At 43.9% G+C, this 24,965-nt stretch overlaps 1 protein-coding gene across 1 annotated transcript; it reads left to right on the top strand.

The window, feature by feature from the left end:
• Nucleotides 1-2,972: 2,972 nt before the first annotated feature.
• LOC115028422 (uncharacterized) lies at nucleotides 2,973-23,997 on the top strand. The gene is made up of 7 exons (XM_029462211.1): nucleotides 2,973-3,022; nucleotides 4,169-4,405; nucleotides 16,174-16,244; nucleotides 16,625-16,735; nucleotides 18,063-18,160; nucleotides 21,899-21,968; nucleotides 22,774-23,997. The coding sequence occupies exons 2-7, from the start codon at nucleotides 4,303-4,305 to the stop codon at nucleotides 23,023-23,025; spliced, it is 705 nt and encodes a 234-aa protein (XP_029318071.1). The 5' UTR covers nucleotides 2,973-3,022; nucleotides 4,169-4,302; the 3' UTR covers nucleotides 23,026-23,997.
• Nucleotides 23,998-24,965: the final 968 nt, after the last annotated feature.

Here is a 24,965-nt window from a genome sequence, read left to right on the forward strand (position 1 = left end):
AGTTTAAAAGACTTTTGCAGGGCTGGTCCAAGGAAAGACTATTGTGTTGCATTATGGGTATTGTAGGATCCTGCATTGTTGGTTTGTGAGCCATAGTAGAGAGAACAGGTGTGTTCCAACATGGGGTTGTGCAACTAAATGCAGTTATAGTCCCATTTAGCTATTTAAGAAAAAAGCAAATATACTTTTAATAGAAAGGAAAACTCGATAAAGTGTAAAGACATTTATATACTGTAGACCAGGGGTAGCCAACGCGGTGCCGCGGGCACTTGGTCGCCCGCAGGGCATGTTCTAAAAATAGCACTAGTCCCCATGGAGCTCCGTCTAAAATTTGTATTTAATTGTTTTACTTTAAAAAAATCAATAACACTTGAATTATTCTTTATTTTAAAATGACAATATTGAATATAGAATTAAAAAAACTAAAATGTTTTATGTATATATGAACTCTGACCCTGTAAGCTAAATCTCAGACAAGCTAGCGGGAGCAGCTAGCGGAGCAGCTAGCGGGAGCAGCTACAGTGGCGCGCTAGTTTTACGCTAAACATGGCAGAGAAGCGAAAGAAAACAAACTATTTTCACAATGATTGGGAGGAAGAATTATGTTTTACAACAGTGAAAGAAAAGTGTGTATGTCTCATTTGCGGGGCGACGGCAAAGCGGCACATTGTGGAGACACTTCGGTACGTGTCACAGAAGCTACCATGCTAACTAGCATGCTAACTAACTACCTGCAGCAAAATGCTACAAATGTTCTCATTCATACAAAACTGTCAATAAAGATATTTACAAAAATGATCAGAGATGTGATAACTCTGACTTTCACATGTTGAAATAGATTAAGAACATAAATAAGTTTAAATATATCTGTTTCCTACCATGGTAAATCATTGTTAATAATCATTGTGAGGAATAATCAGACACTTCACATATATTAATCCTCATTATGATTATTATTATTAATGGTAATATTATCATTGAAGTAGCTCTCAGGAGCACAGAGGTTGGTGACCCCTGCCATAGACACTTGTTGACTCTTCTGTGCATCCTGTGAGTCCACACCTCTGTCCTCCCTGCACTGAGGAATGAGTTTTTGTTTTTACTAAGAATGATTGATTTATCAGCTTGTTAAAAGTATACAAAGTACATCCATTGTTGTCACATACAACGTCTTAAATTCCCTTCAGCTTTAAAATGCTGCTTTTTGTTTTTAACACATTTTACGACGATGTTTAACTAGCCTCTAAGAATTAGGCAAACCTCGACTAATAAAAAAAGATGTCACCCGGAGGATCTTGGTGATGGCTTGTGTGCTTTGACCTTTTGGAGGCCAAAGGCATGGTCACACTCTGTGTGAGGAGGAAGGGGAGGGGGGGGGGGGGGTCATCAGCAGGGCGTGGAGGGGTCACGCATGAGGTCACACAGTCTCTAAAAGATGCCCAGTGTGTGGCATGTCTTTGTGTGGATAGGTGAGATTTGGTTTCCCTGGAGGTGCGAGCAGTAACGGAGGGAATGACCCCATTATGACTCGATGCATCTGGCAGAGTTGAGATGCCGTTTGGATCTGGAATATATCCGTGTTGTTTTCAGCTTTTGTAAAATGCTGCATTGATATTTCTTTAGGTTTTGGACTGTTTGTGCAAACACGTTTCACTCTTTTCCAAAGTAATGTAGACCAAACCATAGAAGGGGGGTACTCCTGCCGTTTAGTATTACACGTCCTAAAAGTTTGGGAATTCACAAGATACAGGTAAAAAAAAAAAAGAGCAGAGACCAAGATATCCTGTCCCTCCCTGTGAGCTCCAAAAAACTGCATATCCCATAATGCAACTGAATATTGTCATGAAAAACATGATGCAATGGTGACGGGGTGAATGGTGCACATTGAGACGAGTACGCTGAACTTCATGTGTAAAATTGGTGGAATGACCCTTTAATCAATTCATCTAAAAATCTTTTTTTTATGGAATGATTATCAATTTTTCTGACGCCCGTTCCAAATCAATGAATTTCCCACCTGTCTCTGGATCAATCGACAATTGTTGAGCAATCGTGAGGTTAAAGTGCAGCCAGAAATCAGCTGTGATGAGACGCTCCTGCCCCCAGTGAAGCTCATGTGAAGACCTTTGTCCATTTCTGCTCATCAGGAATTCATAGGTAGAATAATCCTTCCCCTCATAATTGTTTCATGACTGTTTCCCCGCTGCCCGGGTCACTCCAGTGTTTAGCATTCAGCTGTTACTAAAGATGTTAGCATCCAAATGAATGTAGCGATGTGCGGGGGCCACAAAGAGCACTAATCTGAACTGACCCTGGTGGATTGTTCCAGAAAGCTGAGGAAGCTACGGGACAGATTAGCCTCCAGAAAGACAGAGATGGTGCAAGCAGAGATTAGTCGTGTACTAAGCAAGGATCGTTTCCCCCCCAGAGGACCACACACTGACAGTGTAGCCATGTCACCATTGTCGCTAAGCCGCCATCACTGTGGACTCATTGGCTATTGTCTCTGAAATCCTCCAGCGTTTCCCCAAAAACCTGGACTCAAGCCCTTTGATTGGCACTTGTCAGGGCTGATAGAGAGGGTGACGTGTTGGGAAAGGCTTCGATAAAGGAGCCCTGAAAGGAAAATCCCCTCTCCATGAATAATAAATTGGCGAGGATTTTCCTTTTTTTTACTCCACCCCGCTCCTATTCTGCCATTCTCTTACAGATAGAGGAGTGAAAGCTCTGGGTGGCATCAGTGAATAGCCTCGGCACGCTGATTGTCCCGCTGATGCTCATCCCTTTCTCAAACATGCGAAGAAAGAGATACAAGTCCAACCGTCTTGCCTCTGCCTGGTGCGCTGGATGGTAAAGGGCAGGCGGTGTGTGTGTGTAGGAGAGAGACCAACGAAGGGAGTGTGTATGTGTGTGTGTGTGTGTGTTTATTGTCCTCGCCGGCCTTTTCGAGATCAGCGAGGGGATTTGACTCGGCCGCTCGCAGCCAAATCCAGCTATCTGCTGTGTTCAGATGCTGCGGTTGGTATGGTAACCTGCTCTGTGTGTTTTAGATGGGCTCTTGTTTCCAGCTTGAACTGAGCGGTAATCACTGCTGTGTATTCATGGATTAGGCCACGTTGGAGGTTAGGAAGGGAGGCTTTCTAAAGGAGGAAAACAAATCCTGAATATGTTTCGCCGTGGTTTCAGCCTGCTTTAAAGATGGCACCTTACAGGTTCTGTTTGGAATTACTCAGTTGACCTTTTATGCTTAATTAATCCTCAGGCCCAACACATTTGATGTGTGAGGATTGTTTTGCCAGGCCGAGTGTACTTCAGAGTCAAACCGTCTGCTTCACCTTCATCGTGATTTAACCTCGGCGTGTTTCCTGGAGTCGCAGTGCATTAAACTCCCCGAGACGCCGTCCTTTGGTCTGCGGTGATTTTATTGAACAATTCATTGATCAACTGTAAAACAGAAATTTGTATTTCTGATGCATTTAGAGCTTTGTGTTGCGTGTGAACAAATGATGAATTGCGCGGTCTAAAGATGAATACGTTTCTCACCCCCGACGTCTGTTTGACATTGAGACTGGCGCCGGGCGTGGAGGCCGATGCCAGCGTGTGATTGTGTGCAGCGTGGTGGAAGACGGCCTCTCAAATGAGACATGGCTCCATCGATCTGTGCCGCTGACCTCTGCACGCTCACTGACGGGATGAATGAATCCGCCGTGTTTGGAAGGCTGCATGAATCTGCTGCCTGTCAGCGAACGCGACTGGTCAAGCGTTCTCCTCCCGATGACTGGAACCATCTCCAGACGTATCACATTTGAATTATCGCTCGTGTCACACTCACGTTTTTTGCAAAAGGCAGCGTGAAGAAAGAGTCTCTGCGCCGCTGCACCTACACGTGTATTCTGTGGACTGTGGACTCTTAATTACCTGGTCAGTGACGAACTGGACGGCTGTTTCAGGGAGTGCGTCCGCTCCTTTAGTGACGCTCTGAAAGGGATTTAGGAGAACAATGAGATGAGAATTAGTGTGTTAAAGGAAGTGAAATGTGTTTTAGTGCTTTTTATTAAGTGGCTACGTCCACGTGGACGACCATGAAGACAGATGTGTCTCTTCTTCTTCTGCTGATCACACTGTATGACGAGTAGATGTCTTTTCATGTTGTTTCTCTCCACTCCAGGTTCCAGCGCGGATGAAGGGGGCCCCACGGAGGACGGGTCCAGTTATCCAGGGTGGAGGGAGCAGGTGGAGTCGTCGGCCAGAGGACGGAGGCCCGAGAGTCTCGAGCACACGGCTGAAGAGAAACACAGAAGGATGGAGGAGAGGAAAACAAAGGTGCTGAACATGCTTTCCAAACTGCAGGACGACACGCCTCGTCAGCCAAACGGCAACAAAGGTCACTCCAACTTCGAGGAATGTGAGTTTATTATCTATAGTTTCATGCTTTAAACCAACACCTATTGTTTTCTATCGTATATCTTTTACTGACAATCTTCATCCTCGTTATACGCTGAAGCTTTAAGGATTTAAAGTCTCTACATTTTGGCCTCTTTGAATCTTTCATACTACTTTTTAACTTCTGTACTTCACTGTTTAAATCAGAGGTTTTCAAACTCGGCCACGTCTGAAGGCTGAAATGTATCTCTGCTTGCCAACACTCTGCTTTGCCTCTTGTTCGCACAATAGGCCATACAGGGGGGGGGGGGGGGGGGGGGGGGGGGAAACACCCGACGCATTTACCATCACTCCTCTCGACTCTAAACATTTCCCCTCAATTACAGCACTTGATTTTTTTTTAGAATTGATTTTTTTTGCGAACAGGAGTTTAGCCAGGAGTTCTCCAGTTTCCCTCGAGTGCCTAATTTCTGGCATCCGAGCCTTTGTGAGAGCGCTGGGGCCGGCGGGGCCAACAATAAGCATCCACACCTCAGGTCAAGGCTGAGGGGCCGGCCCTCTGCAGGGGTCAGTCAGGTCAGAGTTCTCCCGTGAGTAAATGGGACTGATTGGACTGATTGGACAGGTTTGTTCAGACGGTAATCAAGCAGGATGGAGAACCCTGCAGCTGGCCGCACTATTCTGCAGCAAGGTTATTACTAATGGAAAGCTTTTGTTGTGTTGCAGGAGTATGGACTTGGGTTTGTGTACGTGTGATCTAAAAACCGGGTGGAGTCTTACATATGTGACGGCTTTGCAATGGTGTCACTTCTGTGGTTGTCTTTGCTTCCTTTCATCAGGCTGCAGCTTTGCTTTAGAGCTACAGGATTGGGTTTCCGATAACGCTCGCAAGCCTGGCTGTAAGGATGGCAAAGAGTCTGTCGATGGATCCATCACTTCGGGTCAGACTGAAAAATCTTCGGATGGACTGCCATGAAATTTGGAAAATATTTCCATGTTCCCCAGAGGAAGCTTTGACTTCTTCTCCAGCGCCACCGTGAGGCTGATATTTGTGGTTTTCAGTGAAATGTCCCAAAAACAGTTGGATTGATGGACATTTGTGTGTGTGTGTGTGTGTGTGTGTGTGTGTGTGTGTGTGTGTGTGTGTGTGTGTGTGTGTGTGTGTGTGTCCTGATACAATCTGTCACGACTGAATATTCACCTGGGTCCTTTTGTTTTGGTGTGTGTGTGTGTGTGTGTGTGTGTCCTTGTAAATACACACATCTATAGTTTGTGTGCACACAAAGGTGTTTGTATTGGTGCGTGTGTGTGTGTTGGCTACCTCTTGTCCGGACACTTTTAACTGTGGCGCTCATTAGGCTGTGAAAAGGCTGAACTGGTCATAATTGTCCCTTTTTTGTCCAACGCTGACCACTTGCCAAAGGATTCCACTTGCCAAAGGATTCCCATAATAGAAGAGCCACACACACACACACACACAACTATAACTTCCTGTCCTCTGCCACCATCCATCCATTCAACTCTGTGACCCTCCAGGTCGTCATCAGTCAGCGGTCGCTGCCACGCGGCTCGTGTTTGGAGTTAACAGAGAATATGTACATAAGCACAAAGAGCAGATGTGATCATGTTCTCAGTACCTGATGAGTCGTGTGAAACCTGCACACACTGATCTATACTACTGACTACATCTATGAGTTGGTACACAGAATAAGAATCTTTAAACTTCTTATACTTTTTGTGAGCAAAACTATAAAACTGGTGTTTTAAAAGCTATGAAATATGATTAACAAGTAAGTTTGTGTTGGAGATCCTCGAGGTGGATCTCTGAGATGTAAATGTGCATCCTTACACATTATACCTAATGCTCCACACACCGTCAGTGATGCTGGAAGAGGCTCTCACAAATCAATCATGGTGGGGGATAATTCAGCATCATTGGATCATATGAATGAATCACATGACTTACTAAGTTAGTGGGGCGGCTCGCAGGGGAAGAATTATCACCTGCTTCTTCAGCTTTACTTCGCTTTTTAGCTTCTTTCAGCTCATTGTTTTGGTTTGCCAATTTACACATTCCTTTTCTCGACTTTAAAGGCCCTTGTTTTGCCTCATGGCCCCGTAATCTGTGACTGTGGTGGACAACACTGGCCGATCAGATTGTGCGTGGAGAACGGGGCGACACTGATGTCAAGTAGCTGTGCCGTCTTTTGTTTCCCCACAGAGCAGCAGCGAGCGTCTAGCAGCTGAGTGTGCGGTGTGAGGGACTCTGTGGGCTGAGGTCTCTGATGAATGTTAATGTTGATACGGAACACCTGGCGGCCTTGAAGCGAGCCTCGCGTTGACCCCACCCACCGTCAGCCTATCTTCTACCTGTGGGCGGAGATCAGGCCTAATTGTTGTTTTCAGGCAGTGAATGAGCCAAAAAATAAAAATACGGCCGACAGAATGAACAAGAAAGACCAGTCGCTTAAAAGAGACATGAAGGGAGGTGACAGGCATTAGTGGGAGGTGTGTGTGAATGTGTGTGTGCGTGTATGTGTGCTAGGGGGATGTCTCCAGTGCGTGTTTGGGTACAGTGCCTTTATGTAACCCCTGTTTGCTCAGCCTTTGGTCTGGAATACCTCTATGTGTTTACCATCAGTCCAGAGTGACTGGGCAAACAAACAGCTCGCCTATTGATGAGCGGCAGAGTGGAATATGCACGCTGTATTCACAAGAGCGAGAGAGAAAGAGAGAGTCGAGGGAGGGAGAGAGAGAGAGCAAAGTAAATCTGTCAAAGAGTCTATTATACGGTGTCCAAACAGAGAGCGCGCTCCACAATGGCCTTATTAATGGCACAATGTCAACGAGCGGCGAGGCAATAATAGCAGATGATTTTGCTTTGTGAGTTTATCTCTGGAGATCTGCTATTGCAATACAACAGATGATTTGGACTCTAGGGGAACTATCAGTGTGGATCTGCGGAAGGAGTTGATTGGGCGTAGGCGTGTGTGTGTGTGTGTGTGTGTGTGTGTGTGTGTGTAATAAGTTGTGGTTTGTGGTGAGGCCAATGGCGTGCAGCCAGAGATAGGAGTGAGGCCGCTACGTGTGTCTTTGTTTGTTTTTCTACCAGAGCTCTAACCCCCCCTCAACACACACAAACACACACACACACAAACACTCCTCAGGCTTTTCGCACACTCATGGAGCAACAACAGCGCTTGCAGGAGAATGCTGCCAAATACTGTCACCCTCTTTTACATTGTAGAACCCTTTGAAGAGGCACGAGCACACGCTGCCAAATGCACTCTGAATATTGACGTACCAGTCTTCAGTATTTGTGAAATCGTATTTATAGTAATACAGTTGTAATACAGTTGTAATACAGGCGTAATACAGGCGTAAGACAGGCGTAATGCAGGCTTAAGGCAGGCGTAATGCAGGCGTATTGCAGGCGTAATGCAGGCGTAAGGCAGGCGTAAGGCAGGCGTAAGGCAGGCGTAAGGCAGGCGCAAGGCAGGCGTAATGCAGGCGTAAGGCAGGCGTAAGACAGGCGTAAGACGGGCGTAATACATGGCGTAATGCAGGAGTAATGCAGGCGTAATGCAGGCGTAAGACAGGCGTAAGGCAGGCGTAATGCAGGCGTAATGCAGGCGTAAGGCAGTTGTAATACAGTTGTAATACAGGCGTAATACAGGCGTAAGACAGGCGTAATGCAGGCTTAAGGCAGGCGTAATGCAGGCGTATTGCAGGCGTAATGCAGGCGTAAGGCAGGCGTAAGGCAGGCGTAAGGCAGGCGTAAGGCAGGCGCAAGGCAGGCGTAATGCAGGCGTAAGGCAGGCGTAAGACAGGCGTAAGACGGGCGTAATACATGGCGTAATGCAGGAGTAATGCAGGCGTAATGCAGGCGTAAGACAGGCGTAAGGCAGGCGTAATGCAGGCGTAATGCAGGCGTAAGGCAGGCGTAAGACAGGCGTAAGACGGGCGTAATACATGGCGTAATGCAGGAGTAATGCAGGCGTAATGCAGGCGTAAGACAGGCGTAAGGCAGGCGTAATGCAGGCGTAATGCAGGCGTAAGGCAGGCGTAAGGCAGGCGTAATGCAGGCGTAAGACAGGCGTAAGGCAGGCGTAATGCAGGCGTAAGACAGGCGTAAGACAGGCGTAAGACAGGCGTAAGGCAGGCGTAATACATGGCGTAATGCAGGCGTAATGCAGGCGTAAGACAGACGTAAGGCAGGCGTAAGGCAGGCGTAAGGCAGGCGTAATGCAGGCGTAAGACAGACGTAAGGCAGGCGTAAGGCAGGCGTAAGGCAGGCGTAAGGCAGGCGTAAGACAGGCGTAATGCAGGCGTAAGACAGGCGTATTGCAGGCGTAATGCAGGCGTAATGCAGGCGTAAGGCAGGCGTAAGGCAGGCGTAAGGCAGGCGTAATGCAGGCGTAAGACAGGCGTAAGGTAGGCGTAAGGCAGGCGTAAGGCAGGCGTAATGCAGGCGTAAGGCAGGCGTAATGCAGGCGTAAGACAGGCGTAAGGCAGGCGTAAGGCAGGCGTAATGCAGGCGTAATGCAGGCGTAATGCAGGCGTAAGGCAGGCGTAAGACAGGCGTAATACATGGCGTAATACAGGCGTAAGACAGGCGTAAGACAGGCGTAAGACAGGCGTAAGACAGGCGTAAGACAGGCGTAAGACAGGTGTTTTAGTGAACCAGATATCTGATGTAAACGAATCACAAGAAGCCATATTAGAATTGTTCCAGTAATGTTGCGGTTGATTGCTCTGTTAGTGTTAATAGGAAGTGATTTTGCTTTGTTTTCCTTCCTATTTACATTCACACACTAAATATTCAGTCATTCATATTAGAAATATCAAGATTGAGGTGAATTTATAAATGTGTGAGCGTCACTCATCATGTTCCTGTTCGTAACAAGGACTACCTGATCCTTTTAATCCTTTAATCTTCACAGGCTCAGTTAAACCTGCACACACACTATACTACATCACAGCATCACACTCGTGTAAGAAAAGGCGGGAAATAAATGTCACCGCTCGATAAATTGATGATCATTACCACTACATCGTTGCGTTGTTACTTGTAAAGCAGAAGTGCAAACTACAGAGCACATGTGGGGTCGTCAGTCGACCTGCTCAGTCACTTCTCCTGCTGGTCTCCTTTCCTGTAACTCTTTTATCAGATAAGATGTCGATCTTCACCTTTGATGTGCAGCCTGCTCCAAACGCCCAACAATAGCTCATTCTATACTGTTGTGAAATGATACGCTTGACCTGGTTTACAGGCGCTTTAGACCTCTCACCTTCTTATTTTACAGCCCCACACTTCATAGTGTATGCCTTTTGTCTCAGGCAGTAGATTTACAGCATCATCACATGTTTAGGTACATTACCCAAAACATCCCATAAACCCGTTTCTCATAGACTTGCTTCAGTTAAGTCGGTTTAGACTCTTTATCTGTGTGTGAATGCTATTTGCTCTAAATTCGCGCTCTTAATCACACATTTCAGGGCTGTATATGTGGGGCATGTTGCACTCTGACATTCTCCTGCTATTAAAGAAAAGGGGGTCACGTCCTCTCCAGCGCTGAATGTGACCTTTGTTAAAGGAATTATGGGACAGTTTATACAGTGTGATGATGAGCAGAAACAAAAGTCTGGGATTAAGCGGGAAAGACAGCAACTAATGTGAACTCGTTAAAAACACAATAGACCCCTGTGTGTGTGTGTGTGTGTGTGTGTGTGTGTGTGTGTGTGTGTGTGTGTGTGTGTGTGTGTGTGTGTGTGTGTGTGTGTAACTGCATCACAGATGATACTTTGCTGATATCTTGAGGAATATATATATTTTATTTTAATTCAAAAGAAGCCAAACTTCTCAAATAATGTTTAAGTGTCCAAACAACAATTTTGCCTGAATTAAATACTTTCTAAATTGGTATGTAAAGTTGATATTTTTGTTAAAAATGGCTTTTTTGGATGGATTTTTGAGATGTACCCTTTTTTGGATCCGTCTGTGGCATCAGCATCCGAGCTGTTGCTAGGAGACGAGCCTTTAACTTCCAGTGTGCGCTGCAGCTCCAGCTCCTCGTACTTCTGTTTAGCCTATAAAGTAATATTTCTGGTTATTTAAGTACCAACATCTGCCCCTTTGCAACATTGAACCTTTCATAACTCATCGTGCTAATACCTTTGTATTCCGCTCTGAAAGTGGATGCTAGTCGGCCTAGCTTGCTAACATTAGCACTGATTACTTACGACATGTTACTTTCCCTCCCCCAGAGAACACGACTTTAATCTCACGGCATGAAAATGTTTTTTTAATTAAACAAAAGGAGCAAAACTTCTTCTTCTCTGAATATTAAATGTTTCATGTCAGCTTTCGATATCAGTACTCCGGACACACTTCAGGCAGAACCAAAATAAGCACCACAAAAGAAAATGTAAGTCATACACAGATGATAGCGATAGTTGTGAGGCGAGCAGTGTGTTTCATCTGTCAGCTGCAGGACATTGAAAATGACGTCCAAGTGTGTGTTAAATGAGTTGTGACCCGCGGCTGTAGGAGCCTGCGGACCGGTGCACGAGCGGTGACTCTGCAAGAGAAAAGGAACAAAACAGAAAAACAAACGCCAGTGAAAGAGTGAACCGCCCTGCTCATCATCATCATGGCCCCATTCTTCCTCTCTCAATTGCAACTGAATCGCCTCAGTCTCATTACAGATTATGGCCTCAACAGAGTGACTCTCCCCTTTCTCTCGCCTTTCTCCACACAGTCCCTCTCTTGATTAACATTTTCTGCTAGGCTTCACACCAAAGGCACAACCTGTGCGCTTTAAAGGCAGGGTGAAAAAAAAGCCATCAAGCGCTGGAGTGGAATCAGATAAGGCTATCAGGCAGGAGGCTTTACTGCCTCGGCTTTGTCCTGCTCCTCCACCCGCCCTCGCTTCCTCCCTCAATCTCTCACTCCACTGCACCTTTTGTCCGGCTGATTCCCTGACGGAGTGCTCTCCTCAGCCAGGGACCCCCCGACCTCCCCCAGTGTGTGTGTGTGTGTGTGTGTGTGTGTGTGTGTGTGTGTGTGTGTGTGTGTGTGTGTGTGTGTGTGTGTGTGTGTGTGTGTGTGTGTGTGTGTGTGTGTGTGTGTGTGTGTGTGGGGTCAGGACTGATGTTGAGTTTGAACTTCCTTAAACTCTGCTTCATTCAGTTTTTACTCTTTAATATAAAATGTTAATACATTTATTTTCCACCTCTATTTTGCGACTAAGGGGTGTACTGGTGTACTGTGTAATGGTGTACTGGTGTACTGGTGTACTGGTGTAATGGTGTACTGGTGTACTGGTGTACTGGTGTAATGGTGTACTGGTGTACTGGTGTACTGGTGTACTGGTGTACTGGTGTAATGGTGTACTGGTGTACTGGTGTACTGGTGTAATGGTGTACTGGTGTACTAGTGTAATGGTGTACTGGTGTAATTGTGTACTGGTGTACTGGTGTACTGGTGTACTGGTGTAATGGTGTAATGGTGTACTGGTGTACTGGTGTACTGGTGTAATGGTGTACTGGTGTACTAGTGTAATGGTGTACTGGTGTAATTGTGTACTGGTGTACTGGTGTATGGTGTACTGGTGTAATGGTGTACTGGTGTACTGGTGTACACTGGTGTACTGGTGTACTGGTGTACTGGTGTAATGGTGTACTGGTGTACTGGTGTACTGGTGTAATGGTGTACTGGTGTACTGGTGTACTGGTGTAATGGTGTACTGGTGTACTGGTGTACTGGTGTAATGGTGTACTGGTGTACTGGTGTAATGGTGTACTGGTGTACTGGTGTAATGGTGTAATGGTGTACTGGTGTACTGGTGTACTGGTGTAATGGTGTACTGGTGTACTGGTGTAATGGTGTACTGGTGTACTGGTGTACTGGTGTAATGGTGTACTGGTGTACTGGTGTAATGGTGTAATGGTGTAATGGTGTACTGGTGTACTGGTGTAATGGTGTAATGGTGTACTGGTGTACTGGTGTAATGGTGTACTGGTGTACTGGTGTAATGGTGTGCTGGTGTAATGGTGTACTGGTGTAATGGTGTACTGGTGTAATGGTGTGCTGGTGTACTGGTGTACTGGTGTAATGGTGTACTGGTGTAATGGTGTACTGGTGTACTGGTGTACTGGTGTAATGGTGTACTGGTGTACTGGTGTACTGGTGTACTGGTGTAATGGTGTACTGGTGTACTGGTGTAATGGTGTACTGGTGTAATGGTGTGCTGGTGTACTGGTGTACTGGTGTACTGGTGTACTGATGTACTGGTGTACTGGTGTACTGGTGTAATGGTGTACTGGTGTACTGGTGTACTGGTGTGCTGGTGTGCTGGTGTGCTGGTGTACTGGTGTAATGGTGTACTGGTGTAATGGTGTACTGGTGTGCTGGTGTACTGGTGTAATGGTGTACTGGTGTAATGGTGTACTGGTGTACTGGTGTAATGGTGTACTGGTGTAATGGTGTAATGGTGTACTGGTGTACTGGTGTATGGTGTAATGGTGTAATGGTGTACTGGTGTACTGGTGTAATGGTGTAATGGTGTACTGGTGTACTGGTGTACTGGTGTAATGGTGTAATGGTGTAATGGTGTACTGGTGTAATGGTGTAATGGTGTACTGGTGTACTGGTGTACTGGTGTACTGATGTAATGGTGTAATGGTGTACTGGTGTAATGGTGTAATGGTGTACTGGTGTACTGATGTACTGATGTACTGGTGTAATGGTGTACTGGTGTACTGGTGTAATGGTGTACTGGTGTACTGATGTACTGGTGCAATGGTGTACTGGTGTACTGGTGTACTGGTGTAATGGTGTACTGGTGTAATGGTGTACTGGTGTACTGGTGTAATGGTGTACTGGTGTACTGGTGTAATGGTGTACTGGTGTACTGGTGTACTGGTGTACTGGTGTACTGGTGTACTGGTGTAATGGTGTAATGGTGTACTGGTGTACTGGTGTACTGGTGTAATGGTGTACTGGTGTACTGGTGTACTGGTGTACTGGTGTAATGGTGTACTGGTGTAATGGTGTACTGGTGTAATGGTGTACTGATGTACTGGTGTACTGGTGTACTGGTGTACTGGGCTGGACATTTTCCAGATTTCTTTTTACAAAAAATAGATGTCACAACTTTGTGCTTGACGAGACGCAGCAGAGCAACACGGTTTCTGTACTTTAATGTCCTGCTACTTACCGGCTGACATGTAATAATACATAATATCATACATCTGAAATAAGCTGATGTTTATCAGGCAGGTTTTAAGTGCTGGTACTGAACACAGCAGCAAAAATGTAAAAATAAAAATGTCCCTTAACATTTGCTCTTGAGCGACGGTCATATAGCGTACGCAAACTTTACAGAGAAATCTCATTTCATTTCATTTGTATTTTTTATAATGTAATCTCGCACGCTGCTTCTTTTAGGGGAGTTTGTTGATAACGCTGATGTACAGGAAATGGAAACACTGAAATTTAAAGTACCTCAAAATTGTACTAATTTAAATTCTTTATGTTCCAGCACTGGTTGGAGGGACACCGTCGCTATAGTGGCAAAGTATAAATGCACTTGAGGCCGATTCAGGCCCCTGTGTTGACGTCAGGACTGCATACCAAAATAAATGAGTTTGAGCTTCAGTTACCAACTCTCTACAGACGGCAACAATGTTTTATTGTAACGGCGAGTGGCGAGTGGCTATTAGCGCTGATCTTTGTGAATTGAGCCGTTTTTGCAATGAGGCTCATTTACATAGAAAGGGGCCAGTTTAGCTCCAAATGTACGCACTTCATATACATACGTGGAAAATAGGAACAGGAGCTCCGGGACACTGTTTGCTTGGCAGCGCAGTTAAAGGTGCATTTCACCCTTTTGCAGGTGCTTTGAGATTTCCTTACATCTTAATTGCACTGGTTTAGTGGCCGCAGAAGCCGCCCTAAGTGTGTATTTATTAAGTAGAATCTCAATCTGCATATTAGCCAGTGTATACAGCAGTAAACAAGTTTTATATGGACGTATGAAATGTAGTAGTGTAGATGCACAACATGGGAATAAAAGTAAAGTACAAGAATCTTAAAAGTGAACAAGAAATATGTGAGTAAATGCTCTTTAAAAGAAAAGGAAGATAGACTGGTACATCTATAACCTACACACACACACACACACACACACACACACATCTGAATGGTTCTGCATGATCAGTAGAGAATAGAATAATACAGTAAACAACCAAAAGGTCTTTTTAAAATCTATATTTCATATCTGTGTCGCTGCACTGACTCCAGATGGTCAGTGAACCTCCGCCTGCCTCCTTGTAAAACAGAAGCTGGATCTATTCACTCTCACATAAGCTGCCATTTCACTTTAGCAAATTGAGCAGTGCGCTGATCCATCCAGCCAGCGTGTGAACGTGTGTTGGTGTCTTCTGAAGGGAGAGGACTTTAAATCTGCACCCATGCCGGCTGAGCGGCGGCCGCATGTGTGACTCCAGCTCCTCGTCCCAGCAGCCCCTTCTCATCACAGATATTTGCAAACAGATGCGTGAAGCCGGCCCGCAGGTTTTTTTGATCAATCAAGCTTTAACAAGTCAAGTTGACTGGATGCGAATGTAACATTTTGCATGTGAAAGGACGACGCCGGGGAAGGCCTGGTTTCGATTAGGCATAAGCTGATAAATGGCAGATTCAAACAGCCCCCCTGCTATTTCGGAGAAACCCCAAAGGTCCAGGGGTTTAAGTCCAGTCTGATATCAACTCTGTTGCTCCTCTTTCTTCTCCAGGCCAATGAATAGATTCATTATTCAGTAGACTCATTCTCATCTCCTAAATTGAAGTGGCAGCAGCTTAAAAGCCCCCATTTTCTAATCCCGTGTTTTCCAAGTCACTCTTCATCCCTAATTTGCCTTCTGAAATATTCAGCGTGTGCAATCATCGTCTCTCTACTGGACACTTTAACGTTCACTGAGCTGAAGACATCAGGTGCTGGTTTTTTTATTTCGAGTCAGGTCAAAGTCTTTGACGACTCCGAACATCAAACGTTTTGCAACAATTATTTTTCTAAATCTGCTCATCTGTCTCATTTCTTTCTCAAATAATTGTTTGTTCTGAGAGAAACGTCAAAGTTTCTCCGTCAGAGCTCAAGAAGCAGCGAAGATATTCAGTGTGTTTCACCTGAAACGGAGAAAAGCAGCAAATTCCCACATTTGAGAAGCTGGAAACAAGTTTGTGCATTTTCTTATTTAATAATAAAAGAATGACGTAAACGATTACATTTCAGAATTGTTTTTATCATTTGGACTAATCCAGTTTCTTACTTAGTCTATATTTGTGTTCATTCCCGCCGTCATCATCTCCCTGAAGATCTTCCAGATTAAGCAGAATATTGTGGTTTATTGTCAGCTCTTGGCCGCTGCGTCTCGACATCTATTCATCTCACTTTCTGTCTTTTATTCAAAAAGACTCAGCAGCCAAGTGCCACTCTGCCCCCCCCCCCCCCCCTCCCTCCATCTTGGCCAACTGGACGCCCTGTGAACCACTCGCCCTGTATTGTCCACCCTCCATGACCCTGGTGCGACCAGAGGAGAGAAATATTGCTCTAATCCACTCTGCACACACAGAGAAGCCTAATTCTGTTACTCAAGCTGGAACTCACTGTTATCTACGGGAGAAAATGTAATACACAAATGAAATATTGCTCTTGTGCAGTCCAGTTAATATGCATTCCACAAGCTCTAAAGGTTTGTCTTTGTCTTCTTTTCTTCTATTTGCAGTCGACTTTTTGGCAAAGTATTGCATTTTCAGTCAGGAGAAGCTGGCGGAGTACAAAAGAGCTTTTGAAGCAGTAAGTGAAAAGACCTTTAAAGCCTTTTTATTCTGGATGTTCTCTTTCACTCACTGTCATGTGTTGCACTCATTATTCAGAGCAAAGACACTTTTCTCTCAAGACTGATGATGAAACTATTATTTTCATTATTTTCTCATTTAATACATTAATCGTTTGGTGCACAAATCGTCAGAAAGATGTTTCCACCAGATCTTTCAACTCATCTCATGATCCTTCACATTTCTATCTGTTTCTTATCTTTCATGCTCAAAATGATACAAATGTTTTGGAAAATGTCTCTATACAGGATACTTTACTTCTAAGACCCTTAAAAATCCTTCAAATGAAATACTGATGATGATGATGATGATGATGATGAGGAGGGTCTTTCTTTGCAGGAGGACGGTGATGGTGACGGCTACATCTCCTGCCTTCAGGTTCTACTCGCTCTAAAAAACATCATTCCTCCAGAGCTGCTGTCTGACGAAGAAGAGATCTACGTTTACAGGGTCTGCTTTACTGCGTCTGAAACATGCAAATACACATATATATATGTGTATATATGTGCACATATATACACATATATACGTGCATATATATGTGCATATATATATATATATATATATATATATATGCACATATATGTGCACATATATATGCACATATATACGTGCATATATATATGTGTATATATGTGTATATATGTGTATATATGTGTATATATGTATATATATACACATATATATGTGTATATATGTGTATATATGTATATATATATATATATATATATATATATATATATATACACATATATGTGTATATATATATCTATATATATATATATATATATATATATATACACATATATGTGTATATATATATCTATATATATATACACATATATACACATATATACACATATATATGTGTATATATGTGTATATATGTGTATATATGTATATATATATATATATGTATATATGTATATATATGTATATATATATATATATATATATATATATATATATATATACACATATATGTGTATATATATATGTGTATATATACACATATATGTGTATATATATATATCTATATATATACACATATATACACATATATATGTGTATATATGTGTATATATGTGTATATATATATTTGTGCATATATACACATATATATGCACAAATATACACGTGTATATATATACATATATATTCATATATACATATATATGTATATATATATATATATATATATGTATATATATGTATATATATATATATATATATATATATATACATATATGCACATATATATGTGTATATATATGTGTATATATGTGCATATATGTGTATATATATATTTGTGCATATATACACGTATATATGCACATATATATTCATATATACATATATATGTATATATACATATATGCATATATACACATATATATATATATATATGTGCATATATGCACATATATGCATATATGTGCATATATGCACATATATGCATATATATGCATATATGTGCATATATGCATATATATGCATATATGTGCATATATGCATATATACACGTGCACTAATCTCCCAAATATGACACAAAACAGTTCAGAGCCTCCAACTCAACCAACCATCATAAAGTAACCCTGTGTTATTATCAAAGATCACAGTGATGATAAATGATCTCAGCTCAGTTGTAATAAAGTGAAATAACATTTGTACGGTGAAGTCCGGCCGACTGAACTCGGTGTGTGTATCACATTTCAATCCGTCCAATAGTTGTTGAGATATTTCAGCGTGAAGGTTTCACGTCTTGCTTTTATCTCAGATCCTGGAGATGGTGGACTTCAGAGTGACAGATGGGCTCGTGGACTTGAGGCTCTTTGCTGTGATTGCGAGCCTGGCACAGAAAATAGCCACCATGGAGTAAGTGACCTTCAGCCGACACACTCTGAACTCCTCAATGAAGCAGGGAGAGGAGTGCCTGACCTGCCATAAATAAGAATAAGAGTGTGTACGCAAATTTGTTCCAGTGATTTTGTCGTCGTGTGTGGGGCTCCCTTTGATCCTCTTCTTCTAGTGTCTTCAAACATTTTGTATGACGACAGAAGTCAAAGTTATGAGTTTGGAAGTGATGATGGTAGATGCCTGAGCACTAAAATGATTAATCCACGAGTCGGCAGAAAATTAATCGACAAATGCTGAACGTTCAGCTTCTCAAATTAGACGATTTGCTGATTTAATATCATTTTGAACTGTCGGTCGGACAAAACAAACATTTGAGGGTGTTAACACTGGCCGTGGGAATTAAAACAATTCTCCTGATATATTTTCTGGACATATGATTTATCGACTACATAATCTGCTGGTTCATCATAACAGCGGTTGGGACACTTGGCCCCCGTGCAGACAGAAAACATCACTCTGAATTGAAGTCGTCCTCAGCGTCGTCGTGTCTCTACATTATGTCCCATATGCCGCAGATTCCCACACACATCGCTTCTTCTTTTTTTTTTTTTGCCCCCGGGGTGTGTGTAGCTTCCTACAGACAGGAGTGTGTGGAGCCAAGCCTACTCAGGAGGTCTCGGAGGGTCAAAGCCTGCTCCCAAAGCCCTCGCCCCGGAGTGAGAGCTCCCTCTCAGCGAGGACAGGGTCAGGGTCATGGGTCCTCTGATTTACGGCCAGCCCTTTGTGTTGTGTATTAGAGGAGGCCTGGAGACTGGCACAGAGAGACCAGGGTGTCTGCTTTGTATGGAGGCAATTATAGTAATGATAATGAATGACCATATTAAACCTCTTTTCACAAAACTCCTTTTTGCAATTTAAATAATAAGAAGAGAGAAGATCAGCGTCCATAATGCCAGCTCCTAAACGGGGAGAACAGTAGCATCCTTCTGTCATCTCGTCCCGACTGAACTAAATTGATCCTCTTACCTGTTTCAGTTAATCCTGTTGTCTGTAATCCTGTTTTAGAAATGAGCTGCAACAGTCGTTACACAATCAGCCGTTCTGATCAGGCTTTGAGGAGGAGGTGCTTCCTGCATTTTTCTATATATTTCTATGTCGTCTTCCGATTTTGCATCGCACTAATTGCCCCCCCCCCCCCCCCGTCGCTCTTCTCTTTTTCTTTTCAACTTTAACTGTCCCCTCTCATGTCTCTAAGCCTACCTCTCACCCTCTGAGCCGTGCTGTTTTGGCCCTTGACTCAGCCCATCTGTCGCTGTGTAGCATTGTGCTCCCCAACAAGTCCACCTCACACAGCGCCACATTCCCTCAGGGCAAGTCACATGATCTGCCAAGAAGCACATTGCCATGCAGGATTCCCAAACGGCATCAGTGGAGCCGTCGCAGTCGGTGTTATTGTCTCATCGCTCGTTTGCTTGAGGCTTTGTGAGCACGCCGGCACTGAGAGTTACTGTAAGTGTCCTCGCTCCGGGAAATTCACTGGAGTCGGAGAGCGAAGGAGCGCTAATGGTGGACGAAACACTCAGAACTTTATTTAAGATGAAGTAGAAAAGTTCTGAATTCAAGTAAAAGTATTTGCATCACAATGTACTTAAAGTCCTTTCGCACATTTCACAATAAAATATATTTTATTACGGGATTAGAATTATTCATGTGTTCATCACTTTTTTTTACTTTATATTTTGCTTGTGAATTTAACAAAGATCAATAAAGTTTTATCTTAATTTATAATCTCTCTTGAAAAAGAGATTTTTAATCTCAATGAGACATATCCTGGTAAAATAAAGGTTATAAATAATAAAATAATAATAATACATACTTGTTGATTAGGAATCTGAATCTTCAAAGTTATTAAATAAATGTAGGGGAGTAAAATAAAGTGCAATATAGTGTAAATACTTCAGTACAAGTACCTTAACATTGTACAAAAGTGCATCACTTGAGTAAATGTACTTGATTACTGTCCGCCACTGAATGTAAACATGACAGAGCAGAATGTAGAGCAGCTCCCCGCCACACCAACAACACGAGTTCCCAGTGAGCGCTGCAGCCCGCTCAAACATCTCCCAAAACAACTCTCAATTCTGTCAAGTCAAACTAGGTCAGAATATGTTTGCATCCCTTCACCCCCCGCCGGACTGTACACCGCTCCCCAATGAGGAGACCGCCAAAATGTTGGGCGTTACGTAAGCGAGAAGTCTTCTGTGTTGTCCGCAGCGGGGTGCCGGAGGAGGGCCGACAAAAGAAAATGGGTTTGGCTGCTATTATCTTCCCCGCAGTCCATCAGCGGTCCCCCACCCCCTCGTTTACGCAGGCCATTATCACGCCAGTGTCCCTCGCGCACCAGCATTTGGACTCTTTTACTGCAAACCAAGTGCAATTAATGATCATTAGCTGCCCTGTCTCGCTTCATCCCCATCAAGCCCCCGCCTGCACCGGGGTTGGAGGACAAGGGCCAATCACGGCGCAGGGAGCAGTCAGGCGTGCATTGCACTCGTTGGCCTAGTGCTTGGCCATTCTTCGCTCTAGCAGGCCATTGAGCGTACGGCGGAGGAGGGGCTCATTAACACCGGGCGCTCGTTAGAGCAGGGACGACCGTCGCTGTGCCACACGCTGGACAGGAGAGGTCTGTCCCAACACAATCGCTCGTGTCTCCCTCTAATTATCCCAATGGACCTAGATTTAGTTGGTCTGCCAGTGGTCACATTGTACCAGAGTGTGTCCCGGTCGCTTATTCCCCGCCCTAAATGAACCTCCACACGAACTCAGCTCCAGCACCCCCACCACACCCACTATCCCCAAAACCAGAGCAGTTTTATCCGTTGCTGTGGCGCGATGTCCACGTGTGCCCGCGTATTGTTTGGCAGCCAGGCCACTGTGAGCAACCACAATGGGCTCAGAACACTTTACCATCACATCTCCCCGCAAACACAACATTGCACGGGACGGAGGCCGCCAAAAAACACCCGCCGCCGCCAACAGATTGTCCTGAGTTTGTCTGCAGTGGCGGCCAAAGTATTTACCAACACTTTAGTTTTGGATATGAAGATGAATTAGAGGCTCAGTGTGTAATGGCCGACCCACCTGCTGCAAAGAAATAGGGCGAAGAGTTTCACCTCTTCAGATCCGTACACTCTCTAATGTTTTATATTTTACTTTAGTTTATTCTAATCTTTATATTGTGTGTTGCATTTACTCCTGTGATGTTCACGAGAGTCAGCAGCTGTTCTTCTTCTTCTCTCTGGTCTGAGGCAGACTGCAGCTGCAGTGACTCACTATCGCCTCTAGAGGAACACGTGGTATTACACACTGGACGCAGCGCTGCTAGCTGTTAGCATGCTAACTTCAGTAGATAACGTCAACACTGTGACCTCTTCACACCCTGTTGATAATGTTAGTTCATTGTTTTAATGTTTATATGCTGGTTTATCTTATTCATTGAACCTTTAAATCATTGTATCACATCATCACAAGAACCCTGTTGGCTTGTTAAAGGTGCACTTCACTCATTTTACACTTTAAAATGTCTTCTGTGGCTCTGGAGGAGCGTTCCAAGGTCTGAGAGATGACCCTGATTATGTCATCGGGGTTCTCTTGCCCCCAACTTTATGAAAATGGAATACTAAATCGGTGTCGCACTTCTTTCCACATGCAGAAGCATCTTTCACCAGTTGATCCTCTTTTCCTCTTTTCTCCCAGCGAGTTCATGCGATCACAAATCACCGACATGGACTTCCGCTCGTTAGAAGTGAGGCTCTTCAAAGTGAAGGTAATGTAAAGGTTTGGCTTACATTTCCCAAATTCTGTGTTCTGCGAAGAACTCCCACCACATGTTTGCACCCTTGAATTTGTCTTCACAAGGTGCACTTGATTACCTCTGCGCAACATCAGATTAACTCTCACATGAGTCACATTCACGCACAAACAGCGTCTTCGCCTCTCTTTCATGGCTCCGCGGGTATAATTATAATGAAATAAATACTGGTAAACACTTTGAAGAGCAATTCCAAAGCTTGCTTTGTAAAGCTAGCTTTTTTCTTCAATGAAAGACACTCAGCCCTCATGCATAGAAATGAGGGAAGCAAGCCAGAGAGAGAAAGAGAAGGGGTGCTTTTCCCTTTTCATAGATTAGCAAGGCACTAATCTCATTAAAGTGCCCAGCAGTGAACATGCCGTCCACTCCGCCCAGCCCTGTAATCAGCCTGAGACACACGGCTCATCTCAGATGGACCGGGACTGGCCTACCAGCTGGCTGCTCACAGGCTGGCCCAGCCCTCATTCATACAAGGAAGTACTGAGCAACTGAAAGGCAGGAGGAACATGAGAATGGGAGAAATGCCAGAAGGATTATTCCCCCTCCCCCAACAATTATCACCTTGACTGCGTTAACAGTGCAAACAGGTGCACTCAAACAAGACCAGAAACAGGTTGAGGTAATCTGAGGCTGCCCTGAGAATCACACACAATAACACACACACACACACACACACACACACACACACTGCTGTGCTTAGAGTGAAGCCAGTGTCCCTTGTTTTCTTCAACTTATGTTAAATATTATTATTGTTATGTAGCAACTGTTCCTGTTCCTCCTGGAGGAGCAGCACGGCGACGCTGGAGCTCAGCAGGGCTTCATCAGCGCAGAGCATTTGCTCCTGGAGCTGAAGGCCGGGGGGATCCATCTGGAGCAGGAGGCGGCCATCAGGCTGGAGCTGCAGCACATCCCCCCCCTGGACCTGCTGGACTTCCTGGCCTACCTGCCGCTCTTCATGCTCATTCACAAGTCGGTCATCGCCAACCCTCTGGATGACTCCAGCAACCTCTGAGCTCTTGAAGGCTCTGTGACACCAGCATTTAAAATGGTGAGATGTTGTAGAAAGTTCAATCATCTCAAAGTTGGAAATGTTCTGACTCTATCTCCGACTTGGGGAAAAGAACCACAGAATAGACTTTAACTATCGCTAGGCAAGCTAGTTAGCAGGACATTCTAACATTAGCAGACAGAAACTCTTCTTCTCTGGTTTTGAGCCTGATGTCGAGTAACTGTTGCCAAGCTACCGTTGGACAAACGCTGGCTTTAACGAGCGGTCACTTTAGTTTTCTTCCTACCACCCAAGTATTAAACCAAATGGGTCTTAACAAATAATGACTTCCTGCACAAAGAAGCAGATAAAAGAAAGGTCCACAGGCAGCTCTATGACGTGTGTTTGTGTCTCTCTGATGTATAAACATCCAGAGGACACTTTGTGCTCTCGCTAGAGACATAAAAATAACCTTCTTTCACTCATGACTTCTCCTGAGTCCTTGATAGTTTGAGCATTATTAGGATTATAAGTGTTATTAATGTGAAGTTTCATGTGAAGTGCAGTCTAAGTTCTCCAACTCGCTGCGTGTTCCTGTTTCTGAAGCAACAACTGCTTATTGTTCTGGAGTAAAAAACAACATGTGAGGCGCTCGGACTGTTGTCCTCTTCTATCCAACTTAATCAGCGCTGATGAATGATATTCAATAAGATATTCAACTAATATAGTTTGAGCCATTGTTTTGCCTCGGCTTTGCCAATTAGATATGGCCGTGCTCTCCTGCGGTTCATACACGCATGACAGACCGCAGCAGAGGAAAACATAATGCAGTCTGACAGGCAAAGCAGGATTGTTAGATCGGGGACGTAATGTACGCAGCATATGTCATCATTTAAAACCCTCCGACTGACAACGCTGTGTTTAAAAATACTCTTAAGATGAACAAGAGTTTGTAAAACGTTCTTTTTATGTCCAATAAAGAGTTACTCTCATGTGTCTTCAGTGTCCTCCCTTGTTGTTATTTTACTCTTTTACTTTACAGGCACTTTGTGTCGATTACAATCTGTCACTAAAAGATTTTATTTCTCTTTTTAAATGACTGAATCTGCAACAGCACAGGTGGAAATGTTGGAAGACTCTTTGTTAACCAATGTGGTGACATTAGTTCTGATGTAATATAAAGAAATACAAATGTTTACACTATTTTCTTCTTCTGCATATATCAACATATCTACTTTGTAATATTTTAGAAACAGTTAATCTCATGTACGCATTCGCTTCAGTCAAATACTCTCAAGTGTTTGTTGAACTCATTTGTCAAATCATGATCTTTCATCATTTACTTGTTTATTTAAATAAAACATACATATAAGTTTAAGATAAATTCACACAATAACACATTTTAATTTAATTAAATAGTAATTATTGTTTACTCTTGTAAATACGTGTTCCTTGTTCTTGCAGCCCTGATCTTTTTCCCTCCTCTTCTGGCCCCCTGGTGGTCCGTGAACCCTCCTTTTGAAACGACCCTACACACACCACGCGGTTTTGCAGTGGATCAAACATTTAATTATTTAGTTAAATCTGAGAGGATCTTTATTATTTCACATGATTTCTCCGAGTTTATTATCATTGCGGGTTAAAAACGAGCTTTAAAAAGCAGAGCAGAGTATCTGCAGACACACACACACACACACACACACACACACTGGGGCTTTCCCTCCTTCCAGGTGGTGGCTGCTGTGTGTTCAGCCAGCGGCATGCTGCTGTCAGGAGGCACACGCCATCAGCCAGTTCAGCTGTGTCTCCACTCGACCACCACACAAACCCCATTCACTCATTAAAGCAGACACGCGTCCGGCTGCAGCCTCCGCTCTACCTGTCAAACTCACTTTTGCAGAAACACGAGCTCTACCTCCAAACTGTAATGGTGATCATGCCACGGACACTCCCTCTGTCTGCAG

The sequence above is a fragment of the Cottoperca gobio genome, chromosome 23, assembly GCF_900634415.1.
Source record: "Cottoperca gobio chromosome 23, fCotGob3.1, whole genome shotgun sequence".
In the NCBI taxonomy this organism is placed as follows: Eukaryota; Metazoa; Chordata; class Actinopteri; order Perciformes; family Bovichtidae; genus Cottoperca; species Cottoperca gobio.

Coding starts and splice junctions, on each gene's coding strand:
- LOC115028422 (XM_029462211.1), top strand. CDS start 4,303: ATGGAGGAGAGGAAAACAAAGGTGCTGAACATGCTTTCCAAACTGCAG. Junction 4,406..16,173: donor TCACTCCAACTTCGAGGAAT/GTGAGTTTATTA, acceptor TTCTATTTGCAG/TCGACTTTTTGGCAAAGTAT. Junction 16,245..16,624: donor ACAAAAGAGCTTTTGAAGCA/GTAAGTGAAAAG, acceptor CTTTCTTTGCAG/GAGGACGGTGATGGTGACGG.